Source organism: Periplaneta americana, chromosome 10 (assembly GCF_040183065.1).
Source record: "Periplaneta americana isolate PAMFEO1 chromosome 10, P.americana_PAMFEO1_priV1, whole genome shotgun sequence".
Lineage (NCBI taxonomy): Eukaryota > Metazoa > Arthropoda > Insecta > Blattodea > Blattidae > Periplaneta > Periplaneta americana.
Window position 1 is genome coordinate 145,072,167 of NC_091126.1, and position 26,424 is coordinate 145,098,590.

At 35.5% G+C, this 26,424-nt stretch overlaps 1 protein-coding gene across 2 annotated transcripts in view; it reads right to left on the reverse strand.

Annotated features, from left to right (window-relative positions):
- LOC138708067 (arrestin domain-containing protein 2-like) overlaps nt 1-26,424 on the reverse strand; it is a 63,054-nt gene that overhangs the window by 16,575 nt on the left and 20,055 nt on the right. For both annotated transcript variants that reach the window (XM_069838201.1, XM_069838200.1), the window contains 3 exons: nt 23,755-23,909; nt 3,069-3,191; nt 755-885 (listed from right to left, as the gene is read on the reverse strand). In XM_069838201.1, the coding sequence (XP_069694302.1) occupies nt 755-885; nt 3,069-3,191; nt 23,755-23,866 (366 nt within the window). In that variant the 5' untranslated portion in view covers nt 23,867-23,909. The remainder of the gene's footprint in view (nt 1-754; nt 886-3,068; nt 3,192-23,754; nt 23,910-26,424) is intronic.

Consider the following 26,424-nt stretch of genomic DNA (forward strand, 5'->3'; position numbering starts at 1 on the left):
GAAGCTAAGCTTTTTAGCTTACATTGACGCTACGCCACTGCTGATCAGTGATAATTTATAGCGTCAATGAAATGTGTTCTATAGTGTCAGTGAAATGTGTTATAGAGTGTCAGTGAAATGTGTCCTAAAGTGTCGGTGAAATGCGTCATAGTGCCACTACAGTGAGTGAGATGAGAGTAAAGTGAAAGACTATTGAAACTTATGTAGGGCCTGTACTTAATTATGTAGGTTGTATTGTAAAATTAGGTATTTTATTTATGTTTTATTATTATTGTGTTAAATTGTATTGTGTATTCTTATTGTATTGTGTATTGTAAATTTTATTGTGTATTGTTTATAATTTTATTGTGTATTGTTTATATTGTGTATACCACTGCCATGGGGTGCTTGCCCACTTGCAGTGTAAATAAATACATACAAAAAGAAACCTCCGTAAATCTAGATATCACTTTGATTATAGTCTTAACTCATGCAACTAACATTACTAAAAGACTTATTATAGTATGAAACTGTATTTCAATTTATTTCAATCACAATGCTGCATGCTCAACCTTACTTATTGCTCAGCAGTGACTTGGCCCATTAATATGATGTATTATGGTACACTAATATGCTCAGTCATTGATTTTCTGTAACTAGTAGCCTACTTTAGATTACCTTGCCATTATTTATTCTCTTCCATTATTTGGTCACCTAACTGTTGATGACAATCTAAGTAATTAATTATTGATGAACATAAAATGAAAACAAATACCTTGATGTAGTAGCGTATGAAGCCAGGTTTGCTTTCGAATGAGCATGGGAGAGAACTCTCAGGAAGTTGAAACTGAAATGGGAATTGATGGAGACCACGAGGTAGTATTGGTACATTGCCTTCTGGTTTGTCTGAAAATAAGGAAAATCGATTTTTAATTAGCCATCAGCTTCATAACACGTGTATAAGCAATATTTGTTGAAATACTTTCGATTACAATAGGTATAAATCTATGATTTACTTCACAGATTTCAGAACATTGACCATATAATTTATTTATTTATGTTGTTATTTATATTAAAATTAATTTATTGTTTTTGTAGGCTATATGTTGTTGATTTAATTTTTTGGCACATAAGTGCAACGGATTTAAGCCCCTTATATAAAGTAGGCCTAATTCTAAAACTTTTATTAGGAAATACAATGATAACATGAGCCAATATAAATTTACAAGATAGAGCATCGCCTATTATAGAACAATTACACATACCTTCTCTCAGAGTAGACCTCTAATAACAGACATCTGTAATTGTCCTCAACTTAATGTGGGACCAGTGGCGTTACTCAAATTTTATCAGAGAATCATTTTTAATACTTCTGTTCTGTTCAGTATTACTTTAAGTGCAATTTTCTAAAACAAACTAATACTGGTACATACATTGAATTCAACTTCTCAAGAAACAAGTTGGTGCAGTGGTACCACAGAAAACACATGCTCCCCTTCAGGGGAGAGGATGGTATTTTTTGGTGAAAAATGAGTAAATTTTCAAAAAAAAAAATTCTTTAAAAACTCTGTGATATGTGTGGAATGCATAGCATAACAATTTGTGGGTATTTGTGCCCTTATCGGATGTTGAGTCGTCATTTTTAAACTTCCTGCGTTATGGATTTTTAAATCACTCGCCCACTTTTATTGTTGTTTCCGGTAAATTAAATTTAAAAAAAAATGTTTTCTTTAAAATATTCTTTGATATTTGTGAAATGCATTGCATAACATTTTGTGGGTATTTGTGCCCTTATCGGATGTTGAGACGTTATTTTTAAACTTCCTGCGCTATGGATTTTTAAATCACACGCCCCCTTTTATCGGTTTTCAGTAACTTCATTTTTTTTGCTACATTGCCAGACAGAAATGGATATAATTTCTGATATATTAAAGATACATGCATGAAATTTAGAACACACATTCTTTACACTATTAGGAAATTTTTCTCTGTAACAGAATTTTGTTACTTGATTTCATTTTAAAAATACGTCCGTTTGTTTTCAAGAAAGGAAATCAGAAATTTGTTATTAAATTTTAATTGTTTATTTTACAAACGTAGGGACTAATATCAAAATTCTGTTACAGATAGTTTGTAGAACATGCTTTTGCAAATACATTGCAAAAAACTGTTTGAATCTATCTTTAAAAACGGTTTATATATATCGGTTTTAGTACAATCCTGCATGGGTATATATTTTTTCAAATTTGGGCCCCCAAATATTTTTTTTTTCAAAATATTTATATTTGGTTGGGTTGCTACAGTTATGAGCTCTCTACATACAAAAAATTAATATTTTACACCCAATAGGAAAAAAGTTTAAAAAAATACCATCCTCTCCCCTTCGGTTGTGAACTTGAGTCTGTCATGAAACACATTTCTTAGTATTGCCATACTGTCATTTGTTGAAGATAATGTAAATTATCTTTCTTCTTTCATAAGCATGATAAAAATGGGTTTAGTATTTGGGGATGTGATGGTTTCCATAAGAAGCATGGAAGTAATTATTCTCTTCGTATTTTATTGTACGCAAAACACATTTCATTTTGCTGGGATTTTCCGAAATCCATTATCGGCTATTTTGCGAATTTACATATCTGTGAAATGTTAACCAAGATTCATTGGAGAATATATTAATTGGAGTCTATTTCACCATCATACATTTCTCCGGAAAGCTGGATACAATACCTAATTTACTCACTAAGCAGGATCGCACATACTTAAAAAAAAAAGAAAAACATGTTATTTTAAATGGTTTTAGTTTCAATAACTTAGTTGATATGCTGAAGATTTTGGAATATTGATCTGATTTCCTATATAACACACACAACTGATTTTCATGGCGATCTTTCACTTTTTGTTGACTTAAGTCTGTTCATGTACTGAAGGACAGTCTTTCTAATCGGTATAGAATTCTCATGTACTTTTTTTCGTAAAATGTAAATACTAGGACTCAAAATAAATCTTTAATAGGCTATTAAGTAGCTTGTAAGATAAAATTCTTAAAGAGTTTCATGCTTCCATTTTCTCACAGAAACAAGACTAATAACCTTTGCCCCAGATAATAGCTCTGTCATCAATGAAGTACTGGTCATCTTTAACAGTTCTCCTGTCCCCACTGACGACGACTTTCCACTCTGCGTGAGCTTTTCCTCTCAAAACAACTCGAACCGCTGGAACAAAAGAAATATCATGTGTGATCCTGAATTCACTTGAGTAAGACAGTACATTGAGTTATGTTTGAATATAAATTTTATTATAGCATCAATTTTATTAGGCTTACATTTTTTCAAGTACTGACATGTGAGACGAATGAAAATTGCATGATTTCTTAAAAAGTGTATTTATCATACCCTTAGCATTTAACATTTGTTTTGGTTAACGTGTTGTAGTTTTATATTTTTTAAAAGAACTACAAAGCGTAAGTTAAATTAGAATTATTTTTTGTCACGCAATAAGCTCACAGAATATTTTTAAATAGATTGGAAAAAATGTTTTATATAGTTATGTACAGAGACCGGAAGTTTAGGCATTATGAATCATTAAAATAGGCAGGCAAAAAGGCATCATAAATAGCTAAAATAGGCAGGCAAAAAGGCATTATAAATAGCTAAAATACGCAATAAAAGGCAATTACAAAAACCTTGCACTAGACCCACAACCTTGCACTTTCCACAAAGGGATTTCGGCAGCAAGAAAAGCTTTACATAAGTCGAATTCAAATTGAGATTTTCGACTCGATGTTACAATTACCGTTGGAAGCAAAGAAATCTTCTTCCCAGTAGCCTTGGAAAGTGCATTTTTGTGTTTGGTTATACTGATATGTTGCAATATGAAATATTTAGCTAGCTACAACAACGTCGCAATGAAAACTTAAAGAAAAATAACCGTTAAAAATAATGTTAGACCTGCACTCATTGTTGCCTTGTCAAATAAACACAAACGATACTGGTACAGTAATTAAAATGATTACTGTTATACATTTTTGCACGGCAGCACTCATTGTTGCAAAGAGAATATACATTCAGTGAAGTCACTTTCATTGTAACGGTTATAGAAATAAATTAAAATATACCTGGGCAATTTTTAATAATAAATTAATAAACAATATATAAATAATCAAATAAAGGCAAAAAAGCTTTTATTTTGTAAATTCGACATTTATATTAAAAAAGGCAGAAAAGGACAACATAAAACTATGACGTTTCAATCCCAAAGGTATAATTGATACAGATTTACTTTCAAAATGAAGATAGATTTAACACATTTAATAAGGCATTCTGCCAAAGTTCTGGTCTCTGGTTATGTATATATGGTATATGAATCATCAAGTTCTTTGAAAAAACTTAGAAATGGAAGACACACGGGAATAACAATCGACGTCCACATAAAGAAGTTCCGAGAAAAATCGATTTTAAAGTTAAATATATAGTAGTACAGGTCCATAGCCAGCTTCTTAAACTTGGGGGGGGGGCATCATAAATTTGGAGGGGGAGACAAGTAATGTGCCACATTTTCTATAACACTATGTTATTTATTATTTACCTTTTACTCTGATAGAGTTAAGGTCTTCTCATTCACCCAACCAGAAGCGTCAAAAACATAACATCACAATGGGATGCGTACCGGTACAAAAATAATTAAAGAAGAAAAATTATGAAATACACTTTAAAAGTAATAAATGAAAAGATAATGGCCCTCTGAACAACAACAAGAAATAAATTTAAATCAAACTGAAGAAAATGAACTAATAAAAACGCAAAATGTAGAAAAAAAAAAAAAAAAGAATTAATACACAGGACAAGTTTAGAAGGTGTTTGTTAAAAACAACTGAAGACTGGACATAAAAAGGCTGTAAGTGCCAATATCTTTGAAAATTAGTTTTTCCTACAAAGAAAAAAAAATGTATGTCCCTTGCTCAGTCCATTGAGAAAAATGCTAAGTCCCATATTCATCTTATTTAGAGCCTAGCTTCTCCCACAGACTTATAAAACGTATGATGTTACATTACTAGTTGCACAAGAAAGCTCTGTTTTCTATGGTTGATCTCTTTGGCACTTACAGCCTTTTTTATGTTCAGTCTTCAACTGTATTTTACAATATTAAACTGGACAAAAGGTAATGATACTTATATAAAACGGAGAAAAACAGCCTATCTAATGACACTTCGAAATAGAGTTACACTAGCAAAAGTTTTATCCTTTATTTTTAATTTAAAACAAATTTATCCAAATCTACAACCTTATTTAGGTCATAACTTAATTGTTTAGTCAACTGTCCAAAGACAGATTGGAACCTCATAAGCGACACCAGTAAGGCATCACTCATGATGCAACTAAGCCGGAGATAATGGGGTAGTGTGGCTAGTTCCTTTCCCCCTTGCTGACCAGGAACATATTTCACTAATCAGACTTAAGATGTTACGTATACAAACAATTGTTCTTCCTCTGACACATATCAATAAGTGAGATGCACTGCCTGGTAATAGCTGTACAGTACGTATCTGTCAGAACCTCAATCAGAATATCATATAGTACTTTTGGAGCACTATACTGTGTGGATTTTCTTTATTAAAACACATCACACAACACAAATAATACAATAATTTTAGGTTCGAATATTCACTGAAAGTGAAAGTTCTTGCGAACTTCCTTTTTTTTAAGGTTATTTTACGACGCTTTATCAACAGCTTAGGTTATTTAGCGTCTGAATGAGATGAAGGTGATAATGCCGGTGAAATGAGTCCGGGGTCCAGCACCGAAAGTTACCCAGCATCTGCTCTAAATGGGTTGAGGGAAAACTCCGGAAAAACCTCAACCAAATAACTTCTCCAACCAGGATTTCAACTCGGGCCTGCTCGTTTCGAAGTCAGACATGCTAACAGTTACGCCAAAGCGGTGAATGTTTTAAGTTGTTAAAAGCCCCTTTTGCGTAATAACTGTGAGCCCTGAACAGGTCTATACTTTAGGGCAGTGGGTCTAATGTGGGACTACAGAAGCATTAATTAGTATTCCCGGTCAAAGTCGATATCAACTTGAATTATTATCGTCTTACGGGGACTTCGGATGGGAAACAAAAGACATATCAATACACAAAAGGCATTGTAATCCCTGCTGTTGTTGTGTAATCATAATAGGTTTAAGCTTGCTTGTATAGGCTTTGTATAAATTATCTACTGAGATTACGCTTTAGAAAATATCATGCTGGTATTATCTTATACGTCCGAATGTACGGCTCGTCTCGTGAGGCGGGGCTACAGGGGTGCACAAATGTACAGTATCAACTTAAAGATTGGCTTTGGCTTGGTTTTACGTGGGCTGGATCCGGGACGGGTCCGAATACTTAGACACAGTTTGGCCCATATGCGTTGATTGTCCTAGTCCGACATGTGGCTTGGTTGGCATTCGTGAATCCGACGCTGACAGGTCGACCATCCTAAATCAGCCTCTGATAGAGAGCCAGGTCCCGTTTCGCGGACGAATAGCACGAAGCCCCAAGCCCTTCCTGTTCAGCCGAAGCTACAGGAAGGCCATTATGTTGGAGCCAGTAGCGGCCGGTGACTGAAATCCTCAGTGAGGCCTGATGTAATTAGTTTAAGTAGGCTATCTCCCATACAATATTTAGCAGCGATCTTGGCTGGGGGGAACACGTTACTGACACAGCGGAAGAAGCATGGATAGCGTTACACTTTGTGATGAGGTTATTAAGAAAAGCTTCTGATAAATCCAAAGTGATTGCATATAAATCACTAGTTCGTCCAGTAATGGAATATGGTGCTGCATGTTAAGACACTGGAAAAGATTCAAAAACGGACTCTCAAGCGTTGTCGTAATAATTCACCATAAAATGGGACACACTCACGGACAGGAGAACGCGAATTCGATTATGCGCAATGTTCAAATTATACAGAGGTGAGCCTGCCTGGAGAGAAATAAAAAATAGGTTGCAGCCGCCAAATTACTCTTCAAGGAACGACCACTCACATAAATTGAGGGGAAGAAGACAGAGGACGGACACTGGAAAGTATTCTTTTCTCAATCGTACTATCAGGGACTGGAATGCTTTACCTGCAGGCTTACTAAAGGCTTTACCAATAACCAAAGATGTATTTAAAAATAGGCTTAAGGACTTTACTAATAGACGGTAGTAGGCCTATATTACACACATTATTTAAAGGGTGTAATTGATATTTTGTTATTTGAAATGTATCAGTGAAGAAGTGTGTTATGTCAGTAAAGTGTGTTGTGTAAGTGAAGTGTGTTTGTGTCAGTGAAGTTTTAGAGTGCTATTCATAGACATTTCGCTAGTCCGCGCTACGAGCGTGCTAAACTAGCCCCGTCTATCGACTGGTTACTTGTACAGGATTCATATCATATCATATCGCTAACACTGGTTTATGAATACGAAAAACGTTAGTTCGCTGATCATCCACCGGAAGCCCGCACTAAGAATGTCTATGAATACTGCCCTTATAGTTTATAGTTGCAGTGCAAAGTATTTGAACAGTAAAATGTTTTTGAAGTGTTAGTGAAATCAGGGTAGAATCAGTGAAATGTGTCGTAGTTCCAGTGCAGTGAGTGAGTTGTCAGCGAAATGAGTGTAGTGCTGAAAGGTACTTGTGCAGGTATGAACATATCATACTCGTGGGTTTATTTCGAACTTAGAGTTAAGATACAAATTAGATTTACTTTAAATGTTAGCTTAAGTAATCGTGCTTCATTTAATTTAGGATGCTCCCTGTTATTATTATTATTATTATTATTAATTTATTATTAATTGTGTTTATTATTAATTGTCATTATCGAGTGTAATTAGTTACCACTGCCACAGGGTAGGCCTATATCCCATTTGCAGTGAGAATAAATGCATACACATACAAAAGTTTATTATTGATGATATTTTATTATGATTGACATTATTATTATTATTATTATTATTATTATTATTATTATTATTATTATTATTGAAAAATAATATGTCATTCACCAAATAATTTTCTATGCTGTGAGTTTGTTTCAGTAAAGGTTTAATTTTTATAAAGCAACGCATATTATGCTCAGCTGAAGAAGCATGTGTTGAAATTCCCCTGGAAATATTTTTCCGATCGTTGAAGCTGTCGGTAGGCCACGCTGTTCCCTCCCTCCCTCTCCCTCCGTCTCTCACACACACAAGCACGGACAACAGAACAGTTTATTTCGCGCCACATTACCAAAAAGACGCATTTATGTTCCCCACACCAGGAAGCATTGAAAGTTCGCGTTTTACAATCCATGAGGATTTACTTGTCTAGTCCCTTTTAGAAAGAGAAAGAATACTCACCATCTCTCTCCACTCATTTATTGTGACGGCGATATGGTCAACACTCCTTCCAACAACCACGAGTTAGCAGCGGCGGCACTCTCTTTCTCTTCAAATTCTGACTCCTCTCCGTCAGAAAGTTCCTCGTCCGTGTCCGTGTTGTCCAAATTTATTACGAACCGATCACTAATTTCATCTACTAGTCCGTCCTTTTCCCAATAAAATTGTTCAACTTTTTCTACGTATTCACAGGTCTTTCTCCAATTATCTTCCGTCACTTTTGCAAGAGTGCTCTCAAAGAACAATTTCACATCTTTACTTTTGAGCGAAATACTATGCTTCGCAACGCCATTTTTAACCTGTCCCCATATTAATTCGTCCGCGTGTAAGTGACAAAGGTATGGTGGCTGTCTCACTACAGTATGGAAATGCATTGTCGCAATTTGGTCGATTTCGTATGTTTTGAAATTGTCTTTTATAGTTTTTACAAGTTCATACAATACAGGTTTCATGGATCGTAAATCAAGTTCAACATTATTGCTACGAAGCCAGGACTGCAGTTCAGATTTCGACGTTGATGAAATCGGTGCCTTATTGAGTTCTGTTGAATGATAGGAGGCATTGTCCATAACAATGATACTATTGAGAGGAATGTTTGGTAATAATTGATTAATGAACTAGTTCTTAAATACAGTACTGTTCATCACCTCGTGGTTTCTCTCTCAAACTCCATATGCTTCCAGTGAATAAGTTTTCCTTAATTAACGCGTCATTTATATCCTTCAAACTAGGCAACAAATAAGTCCGATATAAATAATAAATTACTCGTCTTATAGTGGCGGCAGAAAATGAGTCAATTGCAGTTTTCTGAGGGGTCCTGTTTGGGCGTTTCTTTCCTAGAGTTCGCAGGTCACTTCCACTTTCTAGCGCCTCCCTTTGTTTTGTTTTTTTTTTTAATCCTGCTAACACTACGAGACGATATACCTGTCGCTGCAGCAGTTCTTCCGGTAACTCTCGACACAGATATTGCTTGCTTTCCGCATTTCTGTGCCTCATATTCTTCGGTAAAGAATTTCTGTATATTAATAACCATGTTCATACTGTCCGACTTCAAGGCTTTCCCGCGTTTTCCCATATTGCTTACCATGATTATTAAAAACATGAGCACAACACTAATTACAATGTTTAAGGTAATAGGGAAACAATGCAATTCCGAAAACATTTTGTTTAAATTGTGAATTGAAGGGCTCAGAGCCAAAGGCGACCAACCCACAATTTTGTATTGTTAATTGTAACCCTTTTTTCAAAACTATACATTGTTGTTATAGATTCATGCTATATTTTTGTATTTATTCATCATCATCATCATCCTTCACGAATTAGGCCTCTGTAGACCTGTTTCGGCCCCATCTAGCAGTCTTCTTAAAGGCCTTCCTGGTCGACGATGTCCTCTAGGTTTATACTGCATCATAATTTTTGGGATTCTTGAATTTTCCATTCTTCTTACATGATCTAGCCAATTGAATTCCTATCTGCTGATTTTTTCTTCTACTGACTCTACTTCTAATTGTTCTAAAATTTCTTCATTCCTTTTTCGGTCTAAAAGAGTATATCCTGCTGTCCTCCTCAAAAATTTCATTTCCGTTGCTTTGATTCTGTTCGCGTCTTTTTTCTTTAATGACCAAATCTCGCTTCCGTATAAAAGGGTGGGTAATGCTAGTGTATTATATATTTTTATTCTTGTAGATTTTTGTACTAATTTAGCTTTTAATGCATTGTTTATTATTCCTAGAATTTGTGTAAATTTGGTAATTTTCTTGTTCACATCTTTTTCATTTTGATAAGATATTTCACAACCCAGATAATTGAAATTTTGCACTTGTTCGAGGCATTGGTTATTGTGTATTATCTTACTTCTGACTGGGTCTTGTCCTAAAAATGCCATTACTTTTGATTTTTGTGCTGAAATTTCCATCCCAAAATCTTTTAATATTTTATTTAATGTATACAATCCTCTTTGTAAATTATCCTCTGAATTGGAAATTATGACTTGATCATCGGCGTAGAGTAAGGTATTTAATGTTAGAGCACTGTATTTATTCAATGTAGACCAATTAAAATAAATTGTGAAACCAATCATTTTTTGTCAGGATCCTCTTAATTTCACCCCTTATTTGCTCATTTTGTAATTGTGGGTTAGTCGCCTTTGGCTCTGAGCCCTTCAATTATGTTATATTAAATTGATACAACAAGACACACACTTACTTCACTGTTCACAAAATATTACCGAATAAATAAACTCGAACAACGCCAAGTGGCCACTGAGAGATCCACTAATTGGGTTTGCAAAAGTGTGTTCTTGAAGGGCTAAGGGAGAGGGAGGGAAGGGACTTCCAAGAATTCTACAAAAGAAAACCTTTTCCCCGTTACATCTGTTGACGGTCGGTAGAAAAGAACCGCAGACAAGGACAGTAGAAATCACGCCAACTTAACCCTCATGCACTTGTAATATAATCTTTCTGAAAAATTGTCAGTGACGGCATAGGTCTGTTTTAATTTAAAACTTCTCTTATTTCAATATTATTTCCTCTCGAAAAGGATAGACTACTCTAACAATGAATTTATTACAATTACGAGTATCATAATTGTTTCTCGCATCTCTTTCGATTTTTATTTTCCGGAAACACATAACTACACTGCACCACATGACGATTCGCCACTGTTATTCTCACCCCGGCATTGACAAAAGACCGGGTTCTGAATGGGAGAATTGGAGGCTAATGAGTGGGCGAATACCTGCTAGGCCACGAGGCCACAGAAACGTGCCTCAATTATAGCTTTCCGAGTGCAAACCACAGTCTAATAGATACAGTCACGCAACTCATACGTATAAAATATGCCAACATTTGACAGCTGGCGCGACAGTAGCCCTCTGGCGGCAGGCAAGTTAAAAGTGTGCACACGACATATGATAACACATCAGAAAACGGGTTTTGCGTAATTTATTTTATATTTTTATGTTATACAATAAGTGTATATGGTTCTCACTAATTCTACTTTAGAATCCTGGAAGAATTTCACACGCAAGTTAATTTACAAGTTTCAGAAGCTGGGAATAAACGTAATTCTTTCTGCTCCTTACAACTGAATCATGGCCCTGATCACGTATCATGGTTTGAAATAATATAATTGTTTGTACGTGGACGGTTAATTCAATTCATTCCTAAATATATTTATAAACCATTGGAATTCTATATTTCCTGTGAGAAGAGTCAAAATTGTAGGGCATATCTCGTAGGGTACATCGCGTGGTGAACTCCTCTCTCTATTTCCTGAGAAATTCACTATTTTCCATACCGCAAATTGGGGTAAACTCGGCCGCTGAGGTAAACTTAAAAATGAAAAAGGGGAAGATTTAAACCTTAATTTGACAGAAATTGATTTATGAAGTTCATTATTTTTTCATTTTTTTATTATTTTGAGTCGCTAATAGTGCTGATATTATGGTTTAAATTTTTATGGAAAGTTTGCCGCATTTTACATTACATTTCCCGTTTTCACACATAAGCTTAATTTTAACTTACCCTACCTATATAATACGTAATTTACATCCACTTACTGTTATTATGACGTAGGTGAGAACAAATGAATACACAATTTTGTTGAAAAAATTGTAACTTCAATTAACTCAGAAAATGTAGGCCTAATTTTATTTTCAGAGCAGACGTGGTGTAAGTCAAAAATGGGTAATGAGGGTTAAAATAAACATTCTGTAAAATACAGCGCAAAGTAGCAGTTAATATTGAATTTATTTAAATTATTAGGAGTCAGTGAATAGCACGAAGGATATATTATATTGGAGTGTAGGCTTTCACGGCCGGCGTCAATAGTAGAAAAGTTTTCCGGGCTATGAGGCCGTGGTCTGTTGGTTGTGAGACCAAACGTTTCGTTCACTGAAGATGTTCACCGCAGCAGTGAACGAAACGTTTGGTCTCACAACCAACAGACCACGGCCTCATAGCCCGGAAAACTTTTCTACTACTGAAGGATATATTGCTACTTTGCGCTGTATTTTAAAGAATTTTTACTTTAAACCTTATTACCTAATTTTGACTTATACCACTTCTGCTCTGAACAGCTCAAATAATCACTGGTAATGTAAAATCAACATCAACAACAGTCATGCAAATTATTACAGAAAAGATTGCTTTTTATATTAAATTTAAAAAGGCTCTTTTATATCTTGAGAACCTAATACGTCGTCACATGAATCTACACCAACACATCAGAAATTTATCGACATAGTCTGGATTTATTCAAGAAATGAATATTTTGCTAAAGGATTATAATACGCCATGAATTCTTGAAAAATTAACACCATAATCCCTACTTGAATGCAATATAACATTCAACTTTTGAAAAATATAAAGAAAAAAACACGAATACAAAAATTATGGAATTACTTGCATTAAAAACTGTAGATACATTATCCAAACTCGGAATGGTTACACATTTACACATGATCTCTGCAAAACAATAATATACTGTAACAGGTATTTACTTTGTTTTTATTTAAACTCAATTTCCTGACATACAAATAGGCAACTGATAACTAATAAATGTTTTATAGAACACAATACGTAGGCTACCTACAGCGTGGATTATAGGTTATGACTGAGTTATGATTTTCTCTTGGTCTTTAGGGAATCTGAAGAACGACAAATTCGGAGATATAAACTTGTTGTTACTGCAATTTTCGTCATTGCACACATTGCCTTTATTCAGACGCATGATTAAAACGTTATTATAACATCTCGCATACCTTCAAAGCACTTGCTGGCTGTATCAACCCTATGACCAGTGCCTTGCCTGCCGCTTGAGCGCTAGTGTCGTGAATGTTGGCAAAAAGAGTGTTGAAGTTGCGCGACTGTATATATTAGACTGTGGTGCAAACTATACTATATAACATCTTTGGTGCAACCTTTTAAAACCCGTGGAAACATACGAAATGTATAGAAGCCAGACCCAGCCAAAACATTTCGGGCCTCAGGAACAAATTTTACTGCAAGATAGGTCTATATACATCACAAAGTTTTCTACTTCTACAACTCTATACACTATATAACGTCTTTGCTCTATACACGTCATTCAAATAACTAATATAAGTCAACTTCGGTTATACCTCTGCGGACCAGCATATTTCGTTCACTATTTCCGAGGCTCACTAAAACCGAAATGTGTTTTTATACTATTGGCGTTGTTATACATACAATATTAATGTGCACTTGGAACAGACCACGTTCAATATCAGTAATAATGTTCACTTTATCTTCCAACTTAAACACTTTATGCTTCGTCATCCTGATGTTCACAGTTCGAAACTTGAATCTGAGGAGCATCGTTTCAAATCATATTATGTCCAAAAAACAACATTTTACAGGAAGAACGAAAAACTGATTACTCTTAATCTGGGTAATTTTTCACAAAGTGAAAAATGTGAAGTTATTATGCTTGAGGAATACTTCAAGGAACTTTAAAAAATGAAATCACTTTTCAATTCTGTTCTTGAAATTGAAGGAAAATGTGTTGGACATAATACGTTTTGATCCAATAATTGTACAGATGTTCTAATTAAAAATTCTTAATGAGGCAAATACATAAAATAACCAATAATTATTGTTGTTATTAAAGAGAAACACTATCTGTTAATATAAAATTACAATTTCCACATTAAATATTTTGATATATAGAGTGTTCATAAGTTCTTTCTGCTGTCATAATGTCTTTAAAGAGATAAATGAATGCATACAAATCATTATAAATGTTATTATTGAAGAAAACATTATTTTGTTAATACAAAAAATAAATATACACATTAAAGACATTTTGATGTAGACCTACAGGGTGTTCATAACATCCATCCGGCTGGATTCATGGTGTTTGAATCTTTTTCACATTTTTTCGAATCCTCCTTCTTCTAAGAAGTCACAAGTTGCCATACTATTATCATCTTCATTGTCAGTTACCACAGTAACTTCATCGATGACGATAGCATAGAAACATAAAGCTTCACGCAATTGAAATAAGCCGCTGTTTTTTTTTTTAACTATTCCTTTCTGCTGTAAGTTACTATAGGTCATACTGTAGAAAAAATGAAAAAGTAATTAATTATACATTTTAAAAATTCGAGGGTATTTTCAGCCCATTTCACTTCTCCGACATCAACTCCCCCCCCCCCACGAATTGGTAAATACCCTGATGCGTAAGAAAGAGGTAAAACCCTGAAGATTTGAATGTTGACTTAGTATTGTATTAAATTAAATTAAATTAAAATTATAGAATTTCTACATTGATTAAAATATTGCCGGGGTATGATAAATTTTTGTAGAGAGTCTCACAATCCCTGCATTTTTCATTAAAATCTATTTTTACGTACCTTGCCCCTGATTTCAGTTTATGTGCATGTTTTGCTTCTTTTGGCGTCTTCCTGAACTGTCCCTACGATAGTTGTTGTTCCATATTGGAAACAACTTCCATCACACACAGCTCGTAAGGAAAAGACTGTATTGTCCGTATTGAATATGTAGCATTGTCGAGAAAAGTGCGCCAGATTGCCAGTATAACTAACATAAGAAAGTAATTAATTAATTTCATTTATACCAATTTTGTAACATGAATATTGGACGTAATACGATATGAAACAAACACTATAAAGGACTGAATACGATTTGAAACAACCACTACTTTTAAGCAGTCATTTACACTGTTAGCGAATACGATTTGATACAACCAGAGTTCACAACGTGAAATACCGTATCCGAAACTATACGAAAATGTATCAAACTCAATTTTGTCCAACAGTGGACATAATACGATTTGAAACGATGCTCCTCATCTAATGTGACCATGTAGTAGTAGGCACTGACCGATTTCGCACCTCTTCCCAATAGAGGTATGCCTACTGCGTACTCGGCCTCGGAATTTCCCCGGGTTCACTTTTACAAAGATGCGGGAGGGAGGGTTGAGGACCATCATCCTTGTAATCCTTGTAATCCTTCTTGTATTTAACCTTCGGTCATCATTCCACTCCCTTTCACAAAAGAAAACACTTTCTCTTCCTATTCTTCTAATAACCTCTTTTAAAGGAGTCAGAACTAATCTTTCCCTTATCCCTCACTGCGTACACTATTCTCTTTAACATGTTTCAAGCTGTCCAGGAAGCTGAACAAATCCTTTGTCTTTCAATGCACATAAGTCTCTTATTTCAAATTCTGCGCACCGCTACCCCAATCTACTTGGCTTCTCGTTTTCAAAATTTATCCGCATATCATCAGCTAAGTACCAGGTCTCATCATAACAATTTACTGATTATACCTTACCACAAAACATCTTCATATTCTTCATCTTATACAGTACAGTTTCAGTGATAGAAATTGGAACTCGCTTCCGAGTGATGTAAGGAGTTGTTGGACAATAACTTCATTTAGGTCAAAATTACATAAATTTCTGCTTAACAGTTTAATTATTGATTAATATTTATTACTTATAATGAAACTAACATCTGTCCATTCTTATTATCATTAATTTTTCTAAATAGATTACAAAACATCTAATGGCAAAATGTCATTACATTAATATTCTCATTTTATACAGTAAATATATTTTAGATTTATATTTTTTCTCCCCATAACATAGTTCTAGTAAGCTTATATTAAATTAATTCTCATCATTTTACTAGCTGTCTCAAATTAATTATAATTGATTAAATTAAATTAGCTCATAAATTAATTTACTACTTCATCTTACAGTTTTATCTAAATTTAAATATGTACTAGACGTTAAAATTTAATTGAAAAATGTTACTGGAGAATTTATTAAGTGTAGTGTAAATATTCGTAATTTAAATATGTATTGTATTGATTAAGGCTGGTTGAGTGGAAGAGAAGGCCTTATGGCCTTAACTCTGCCAGCGAAAATAAAATATTGTATTCATTCTATAACGAGTATATGATTTGAGATTTTGTTCTGAACATATTTTTGGAAGTTAATAGGAGGAAGGGTTTCATAAATTATCATTTTGGCCATTTTAAAATTACATTTTCTTGGGAAAGTTTTAGTTTTAGGCTCACTATAAACGGAAATATTAATGTACCTCATAATGTATGCGGGTCGGGACCAGCGATTTAGCTTCACTGTAGCCTAATGTTCACTATAACCGAGTTCACTATATCCAGAGTTGACTGTATTATGTTATATACTGTACGACTAAAAACACTACAATTTAGAGTTTAAGGAAGCCAAGTGACTGAGGCCCGGTCTCACTTGCCTCAGCCAATCAGCCGCCACTGGCCTCTGATAGAGCCACGTCCCGTCCGCATACGAGTAGCCCCAAACACCTTCCTATATCAGTATCGGAAATCCGTACTACCCCCCCCCCCCCAAGACTTCACCCCAGCCTACTTTTACTATTGCGGATGATAGATGAAATGAGGTGGAGCTGGAGAGTGTTGGTGGAATGAGAGAGGGAACGGGAGTACCACGAGAAAAATCCTCTGCAACATCTGCTTTGTCCACCTTTTGGACGAGGATCGAACCCGGGCCGCACCCTAACACTATAGTCCAGTGTTCGCACCTTTTTATACTCGCGGCACACCCTAGATGGGCCTAGACTTAACACGGCACACTAAAATATTAATCCCCTCAGAAACATATGATGTGACTCTCTTAATATCAGTGGCGGTTCCTCGGGGGAGGGAAGGGAGGAACGTCCTCCTCACATTTTTCTTATTTTGAAAGTAAATACCAAATAAAATATATGCCTTGAAATTCAAGGAAGATCCGATAATTTTTAAGTTCACAACTATAAGAAAACCTCGGTTGATCGAGTTTTAAACGATGCTCGCTCATGTGCTGCTAGAAAGATGCGAGATTGTTTGTGTGGAGGAAAGTCAATCCATTCCTCCTTTACTGCAGTTAGCACACATAGACAACAACGCACTAGCGGCCAGAGAAAGAAGCAGAGTTTTAAAGCGAGTAAATGAACGGAGAGGGAGGAGATCCTCCTCTGAATCAGCGCATGGGCGGGAAATAGAACCGACTGATCGTGCAGCAAGCTCGCTACCACTGCCATCTAACGATCTTGCATTCAACCAGACTGTAACGCATCTAGGAGGAGGCACAATGAAAACAGTTTTAACGCACGCTATGAAAGACACCATATAAACTTTTTTTTTTTAATTATAAATCACAAATATTATTCATTGCACTTTATATAAGCTACTATTCATTGTTTGAAACTTTCAAGGATATTTGAAAGTTAAAGTCGGGTTTATATAAAACAAAGAGGGAGTAGTTCTACGTTAGTATCGCAGATATTTTTGGCCCCTGAAATTCACTTCCATTCATTGTGTACTAGACAGGACAACAGCCAAGTTGTCAGTTTTGTACATATATATTTGAAATTGAAAGTAGTACTCCAAACTACATTATTTTTAACATAAAAATTAATTGGCCACCGGCAACTTTGAACAATAATGGTAGTATGACTTTACAAGAACTGACATTCTTCAAAAGCATGTGATACTGAACTTGTAAAATATACATGTGGCAACACAGACCACGTGCGTGGGTGCAGTGTTCTCGCTTCCCTCAGATTATTTTCCATTCCCATTTCCGCGGTTCCGATTACGTTTTAGTAGCTATAGTCTCTTCGAACACGTGTGATGCTGTAGTTTGCTCGAAAAATGCTGTGAGGTGAATTTCCTTGTATTTGTTAATTTGTGCAATTATTCAACAATGAATGGAAGTGAAAACATTATATATTTTGGAAAATTTAGGAAACTCAGTTTACAAGAACAGATTATTGCTATATAGAAGGGAAGACCAACCCCAACACTACCTGGTCTTACATGTAGGCTAATTTGTGGCATTTTCATTCAAGAAGATGTAATTTCGTCCTGTTACCTTCTTTCCTCTTCTTAAGAAATACGCAGGAGCCGCCACTGCTTAATATAATCACGTAATGTAATTAAATGTATTATTATTATTATTATTATTATTATTATTATTATTATTATTATTATTACTACTACTACTACTTCTACTACTGTTGTCGTCGTCGTTATTATAAAACAGAAATCGACTCTTGCATTTATTAAGAATTTATGAACTTTAATTCACTGTAGAAAATACGCATTTTTATTACTAATATTAAAGTAAATAACTTTACTCACACCTTTCAATGTGATACTTGGGCATGCTTAGCTGCACACAGGTGGCTGATCCGTTGCGGAATCGTTAACAGTACAAGCCTCATTTCTTCATCACTGGATTTGAGTCTCTCCCTCTTTGATGTTTTAATTTTCAGTTAACGTCGAGAAGCCCACTTCAAACATATATGTAGTTGAAATTGGCAATAACATATTAACTACCATCTCGGAGACAGCCGGGTATTCACTCCTTATTGACAACCAAAATTCCAAAAGCACTTCGAGAAGTTTTAATTTCAATATTCTGTCTGCTTTAAGTCTGCTAGTTCTCTTGTACGAGTATATTATTTGGAAGATGTTTTGAATTCAGAATGAATGAATCACGAACCCAGTAAAAAACTCTTGAACACTCTCTCCAAAGAATTCTTGAACGACCCATTTTCAGGCATTACAATGTTTCAGCTATTATGTATGTGTGTGTTTTTGGCATTTACGATAAGTTCGGCTACCTTATAGCTAGCTTTCTGTACATTTTGTGAAACCTGTACCGACATCGTCATGAGCGTCATCGTCTTCCTTTTTTTTTTTTTCCAACAACCGACGATAATAATATACATCTTTGTTTGACAGAAAAGAATGTTTTGTTACCAAATGTCGTTTCAATTTACTGGGAACCATAGCATTAGTGAGATTTTCACCACATACAACACACTCAGGGATTGGACATGTTTTATTAACATACTATTTTAATTTCAATTAATTTTCGCGTCACAACTTTCATCTTGTGAAGGCACACCGGTTGCGGAACACTGTATAGTCATAGGCGCGGCTAACTTAAGCGAGAAGGTATACCATTGGCCCAGGGGCGGCCCGTCCTTATGTGCTACAGTGCTACAACACAATGATAATTTTTGCTCAAATAATGTATTTGCAATACCACCATAGTATCTGATCTGCCATTTGACAATTTTCCGTGGTTATGTTCATGACGCGTTATAGTGTGTTTAGTCTTCGCTCTTAGCTCTTCGGTGCCTCAGGGGGTACGTTGTGCTACTCAAAACTCTACATGAGAATGTAGACAATTAATGCGCATGTGCGAAGCTGAAATCACTGCCCTGATTGGCTATTTTTACGCGGGGAAGTGCTGTAGTCAGCTTCAGCACAACACAGCTTGGAGATTGCAAAAGTAAAGCGTAACGAGAGAATGCTTGTTTGTGGAAGAACTCGGAACTATTTACAATGTAGGCCTATTTGGTAATTCAAGTGTCCTACTGCTGCTGCCGTCTACCTGGTTTTTGAGGTTCCTCCTGAACCAGTCAGCAAGCGAAGGAGAATGGAATCCCAGAAAACTGAAGCCAAGGAAGTATGTGACCGTATAATTCAGAAAACTACTCACCGTTTCCAGTCTCTAAGCTATCTAGATGCAACAAAATTGTTAAACAGCAAATTGTCTGGCAATTTTTGGATAGCCTAATTTTCCTGAACGCGAACTTGAAATTGCTGTCAACAGCTATATTGTACTGAACAAAAGAGTGTTAAAGGCAACTTTGAGTTCTATACGGAACACCTGCCTTCCGGAATATAGATGGAGCTGTTCAATTGTTACGATACATAGCCTCCAACAATTCACAGGATCCATTCTGTGAAGTAACACTGTCAATAGAAAAGAGTATGATATCCAAGTTGAAGGGTTTAACACCAGGGTAATTGACAGGTTCTGCAGTAGGAAGGAACGTCGTATGGATTTCATAATTCGTCACTAGGCGAGTCTCAAATTAAGATAAATACATATAAGTGTATACAGTAGGCCAATATAGAAATTGTAGCACACTCATTATTTTGACCACCAGCCGCTACTGTATTGGCCTGCAAAAATGTAGTGAAATAAATGTTTCTTTATATCTCATCTACTATAAAGCTAAGCGAACAAAACTTTTTATGCGTAATATACAGTAAACTCTGGATATAGTGAACTCGGTTATAGTGAACATTCGGTTATAGTGAACTTAAACCTTTGGTCCTGACCCGCATACATTAAAAAGTACATTAATATTTCCGTTTATAGTGAACCCTCGCTTCGGTTACAGTGAACCTTGTATCCTAACAAATTCTTATTTGAGGTCAGACCTTCTTGTGTAAAATTGAAAGAATGTGTTGAGAATAACATTCTAAGTTTCTTAATACTCCTTTAGTCAAAGGACAAAGGTAGAATTAGTGATTCCTAGATACTGAGCTGTACTGTAAATCCAGGCAACGCGTGACGACCTTGCCTCACTCCACCGTCGAAGGGTTGACATTCTGTTCTCACTCTACTCTATTGTTATTTCTAACCCTCCACAGTCAAAGAGTTGCCTTTCGTTCTTAGAAACATTTTCATTGTGACTAATAGCATACAAACAACGGAAAATGATATTGCCTTCTTTTATTGAAACGGGTTGGACATTATGTCCAGAACATAAATGAAGGTAAGATTTCGATGGCTTTCAAACTCCATCAACCCTCTCCCAGTTTCCATTAAGTGGCCCAGGAAATTCCAAGACTGAGTATGCAGAACAGTGAATGTACTGTATAAAAATGTCGAAGCGAAAAAAGTGTTTTCTTTGGAAGATAAGGCGAATATTATGACATTGAACGTGGTCTTTCACAAGCGGAAGTGGATCAACAGCATAGTTTAAGTAAATCAACTGTGAGTAACAGTATACAGTGTACAGTGCAATCCATTCCACAAAAATGAAATATTTTATTTTCTTGTTCACAATTTCATTCATTTCTGTCATTTAAGGTTAGGGAAGAGATACTTCGGATATAGTGAACGAAATATGTAAGTCCGCAGAGGTTCACTATATCCGGAATTACTGTACATACCGTACATTACACGTTATAAAACACTATTCAGAATATTAAAATAGCTAATAATTACATGCAAAATAATATCAAATTTGCATATTTTTTTACAACAGTAAAACATTTACATAATAAAATATATAATTAATTAAATGTAATAGGTTAATGAAGATTGACATATCATTTACTTTTAATATGTATACTTTATATTATTTGCTATATGTGACTAGTTGCAGGAAATGGGACCTAAAGTCGGATTTTTAATTTTTTGTTTGTGGTTTTAAAGAGAGGATGAAATACTGAGCATTTTTTAAATTCATGGTTCTAGGTGCTATAGTTTTTAATATATTACTTATAGAACATTGATATTACATTATGTGTTTTTCGAGAAAAATGTAAATTAAAGTTTTCATTTGTTTTCTTAGCAACTATAAGAAAGCTTTATGTATTTAAGAAGCACTGTGTAAAACTATGTCCTAGTTTAGTATGTAAAAAAGCCTACAGATAGCGCAAGATGTCAAAACATAGAAATGCAGTTTTTACACCAAAAATTCGTTATTTTGCTCTCCTGTAAATGGATGGTAATAACTTCATCTTAACCCTCGTTTTCTACGGTTTTAGTAAATGGCACTTGGCCCACTATGGTTCTGAACCCTTCAATTAGAATGATGTGGGCACGTAAGATGAAGCAGACCAAAGATTACCGAGGAAAATTTTAGATTGGTTTCCACCTGGGAGAAGGAAGATAGGTCATCCTAAGATGACGTGGTTACATGAGGTCAGAATATGGATGAGTGAGAGAGGATTGGAAGAAATGGATTCGGAAGACAGGATGGAGTGGGAAAGATAAATTAAATGCCATACATTTTGTATACAAGAAGATGGTATGCATTGAAAACCTGTTAATATAATTACAAAATAGCGTCATAATTATCACCAAAGTTGTATTTGTCCTGTGAAAATTTAAATTGTGTGCATAGTTTTATCCGAAATATACCAAATACTGACCATTATTACAAATAATGCATGAAATCCATAGCTTTCTGTGACTTTCACGTATTACAGTTATAGATCACGTGCCATTTTGGGCTGTAGCCTATTATAAAATAAAGATATCAAGGCTTCCTGCAATCCAGAAAGTTGATGTAAAGCAGCGGTGGCGAAAATGTAATCGTGCGCCGAGCCACTGTGTTACCTGCAACGTGCATAGCACCTATGGAGGGAGGCGGACACCCGAAGGGAAAGTGAAGCAACTGTCTGACTTATTAACGGATTTCCATTTTCCTTACGTCAAGCACTTAAATATAATTTTATATAGTACAAGGCTACAAACTAATGTTTAGTACGTGTAAGGAAGAAAGAAATGATCAATAAATGAACAATATCATAAGCTAAAATTAACTGTCTTCAGAATGTCTCTGCGACAAAGTTTCAAAATCAGGAATTATGTCACTTACTGCCAGTCGTAGTTGATCACGAAGGTATTTGTCTGTCAGTCATGATCTAAATTTGATTTTTACTATTTTAAATGTTGAAAATAATTTTTCACGAACGTAAGTTGTAGCGAACATGGCTTCAACAGAGCAAGCGAAAGAACGAAGCTTCGGATATTTATTTTTTGGCAAAGATTTGAAAGTTCAACATTTGTCAAGTCCTTACATCTAACTTTCAATTGACATCACATAGTAAATCAGTGAGTTCAAATTGAAGAGCTAACCGCATTATTCCTACATCTGCTGAAAAAGGGTCGACGTACAGAGATGATGATGATGATGATGATGATGACAACAACAATAACACTTAACCTTTTAATGTTTCATCAGTAACATGTAGTATAATGCCGTTTTATGTTATACAACCGTTTTCCTCGTAATACTTGTGAACAAATCATACATTTAATATTCTCATCATATTGACAGCAAAAAAATGCGTCCTCCCATCCTACTTGGAACTTTCGTACATGGTTTCGAGAGAGACATATGCCACTCGCAGGTCAGAGACAAATACAAATGGAACGGAGTTTGACTCCAGTGAGTGAGAGGGTGGGGGCTGGCGGAGGTTAGAAGCAAGCGAAATGTACAGCTATCACTGCGAGCCACAATGTCTCGCGAGTCACGTTCTCGCCACGGCTGATGTAGAGTTTCATGAAAAGTTTTCAGGCGTAAATGCAAGCAGATAGTAGGCCTATAGTATAACCGTTTAAGAAGAATTAGAATATGAAAGAAAATAAGTAGGCTATCACTTTTTTTAATATTCATAATGTATGCAATAAAACTGAAATAACATTTTGTTGTCTTGCGATTGTTAATAATACCAAGTTCCTTAACAATAAAATACATTAATCACAGCATAGAGATATTTTGTCTTATACATGCGAAGTACTTACCCCGAAGTTTAAAATTTTCAACTGTGTCTAGAACCACATGACCAACAAGAGTCTCTCCAGCATAATACATCTCTCGATCCAATCGTATGTCAAATTCTCGTATGTAATCCATTTTGGATTAAGACAGTGTTACCGCACCAACATAGCTATTTGTCCTGCAACATAAAAAAGTATCACTATAGTATGAACAAAAAAAAATGGTCGGTAATACAACAAAACTGGTTGCTTTAAGCTGCGGACGAGGTTGTTCAGAGAAGAAATACTCTTGATGTAAAGTATAGTTGAGCTGTTCAGAGCAGAAGTGGTGTAGGCTAAGTCAAAATTGGGTAATGAGGTTTAAAGTGAAATTCTCTAAAATACAGCGCAAAGTAGCAATTAATATGTACTTCGTGCTATCCACTGACTACTAATAGTTTAAATAAATAAATATATTTATTTATTTATTTATTATTTTGCTAATAATTATAACATAACATATATTATATATAGAAAAAAATTAGCTCGCCCCTGAAAGAGGAGAACTCGTGCTCAGGGGCGGATTCCTGAATTGAAATTAATAAGTATACAATACAATTTGTTTATGTCTACTATGCAATTATAGTATATAAATTTAAATTTACAATTTTTCAATTTTTATAAAATCCATACATAACTTTTAAAATTTAATACTAGAACTATTAGAATTGACAAGATTAGGATATTTAAATATAAATTTGTTATATATTCTTGGGTCTAAATTACTACTATGATTAAATACTCTAACAGTGTTGCATTTTGTTTCAAACAATCTTAAAGAATTCATACCTTTCATTTCATAACTATGAGAATACAATTCAAAATTATTTCGATTTTTATGTATGAATTTTATTAATACAATATAATAAATTTGTCTTACGTTAAGTACATTAAAGTCTAAAAACAAATTTTGAGATGGAAAATCAATAGGTTTATGAAGACATATTTTAATTATTTTCTTCTGTAATAAATAAAGTGGATTAAAATTGGATTTAAATGAGCTACCCCATCCTATAATTTCATACATAGTTACCGATTGAAATGAAGTTAAATATATTGTGCGTAATAAACTTATTGAGAAGTAATTCCTCAATAAAATGGAATATTAATGGCTACTTTGCGCTGTATTTTACGGAATGTTCACTTTAACCCTCATTACCTATTTTTGACATACACCACTTCTGCTCTCAACGACTTAGTTGCTTATATGCATCGTAGTAGTACCGCAGTCTAGTAAATAGTCACGAAGATTGAGTTGTGAGGGTGCTAGGAACAATAGACTGTGCCAGTACTATTTCGCATTGTCTGTAATGAGGCGATATTAGCGATCGTAATGGTTAGCAACTATCTATGGATGCATATTTACTACGTATTGAGCTTCGTGACTGTAGGCCTATATACTAGACTGTTGTAGTACTACTGTTCGCATTTCAGGAGAAGATCGGAGCAAGAAATGCGAGTTTTCCCCCACTCTTATAACCAAGTCCGACACGGAACCGATCGGCCAATGACTGAGCCTTGCTTTTACCAGCCAGCCATTGACTGAGCCTTCTTTGTCCCAGTCGGCCAATGACGCTACCCCCATCCATCTACTCCTTCAAAGATACTGAGACTCTACACCTGTGGAGTAACGGTTAGCGCGTCTGGTCGCGAAACCAGGTGGCCCGTGTTCGATTCCCGGTCGGGGCAAGTTACCTGGTTTAAGTTTTTCCGGGGTTTTCCCTCAACCCAATATGAGCAAATGCTGGGTAACTTTCGATGTTGAACCCCGGACTCATTTCACCGGCATTATCACCTTCATCTCATTCAGACGCTAAATAACCTAAGATGTTGATAAAATAACCTACTAAAAATAAAAAAGATACTGAGTTACTAGCTTTCCCTCTCTTCTTACCTCGCGAAGACTATACTCCCATCGCAGGAATCCTCTCGTGAAATTTGGACAGTAGTAGGCCTTCCATCCAGACGACCCAGGTTCGATCCCAGGCTAGGTCGTGATGAAAAATGTGGCGGGCAAAGCAGTTGTTGCAGAGCGTTTTTCTCGGGGTACTCCCGTTTCCCTTTATCATTCCACCAACACACTCCAACTCCCTCTCGTTTCATCTATCATCCGCAGTATTAAAAATGCGGTGAGGTGAAGTCTTCGGGGTATTTCCGATGCTGATGTAGGAAAGATTTGGGACTTGGGGCTCCGGGACCCTGGGGCTCATCAGGCTACTCGTATGCGGACGGGAATTAGCTCCATCAGAACTGAGGCAGGATGGCCCACCTGTCAGCGTCGGCTGATCAGGAAGGGCTTAGTGCCCCTGGGGCTTATCAGGCTACTCGTCCTCGAAGCGGGACTGCCTCTAACAGGAGCTGATTCAGGATGGTCCACCTGTCAGTGTTGGATTCACTAATGCCATTACGATCGCAATCATCGTATATAAGAGCGCTCAATGGGCCAAACCGAGTCTAAGTGTATGGAGCACGGACCCGTTCCAGGTCCAGCCCACTTAAAAACCAAGCCAAACCAAATAGTGTTAAAAGTAGCCAAGTTTTTAATTAACTTAACGACGTTTATTACTGAAGTATTTATGCAGCATCTAAACGAGTAACGAATGGTTACCAAATCTTGATTTAGCACTCTACAAAGGACAGGATTCTTTTATGTGC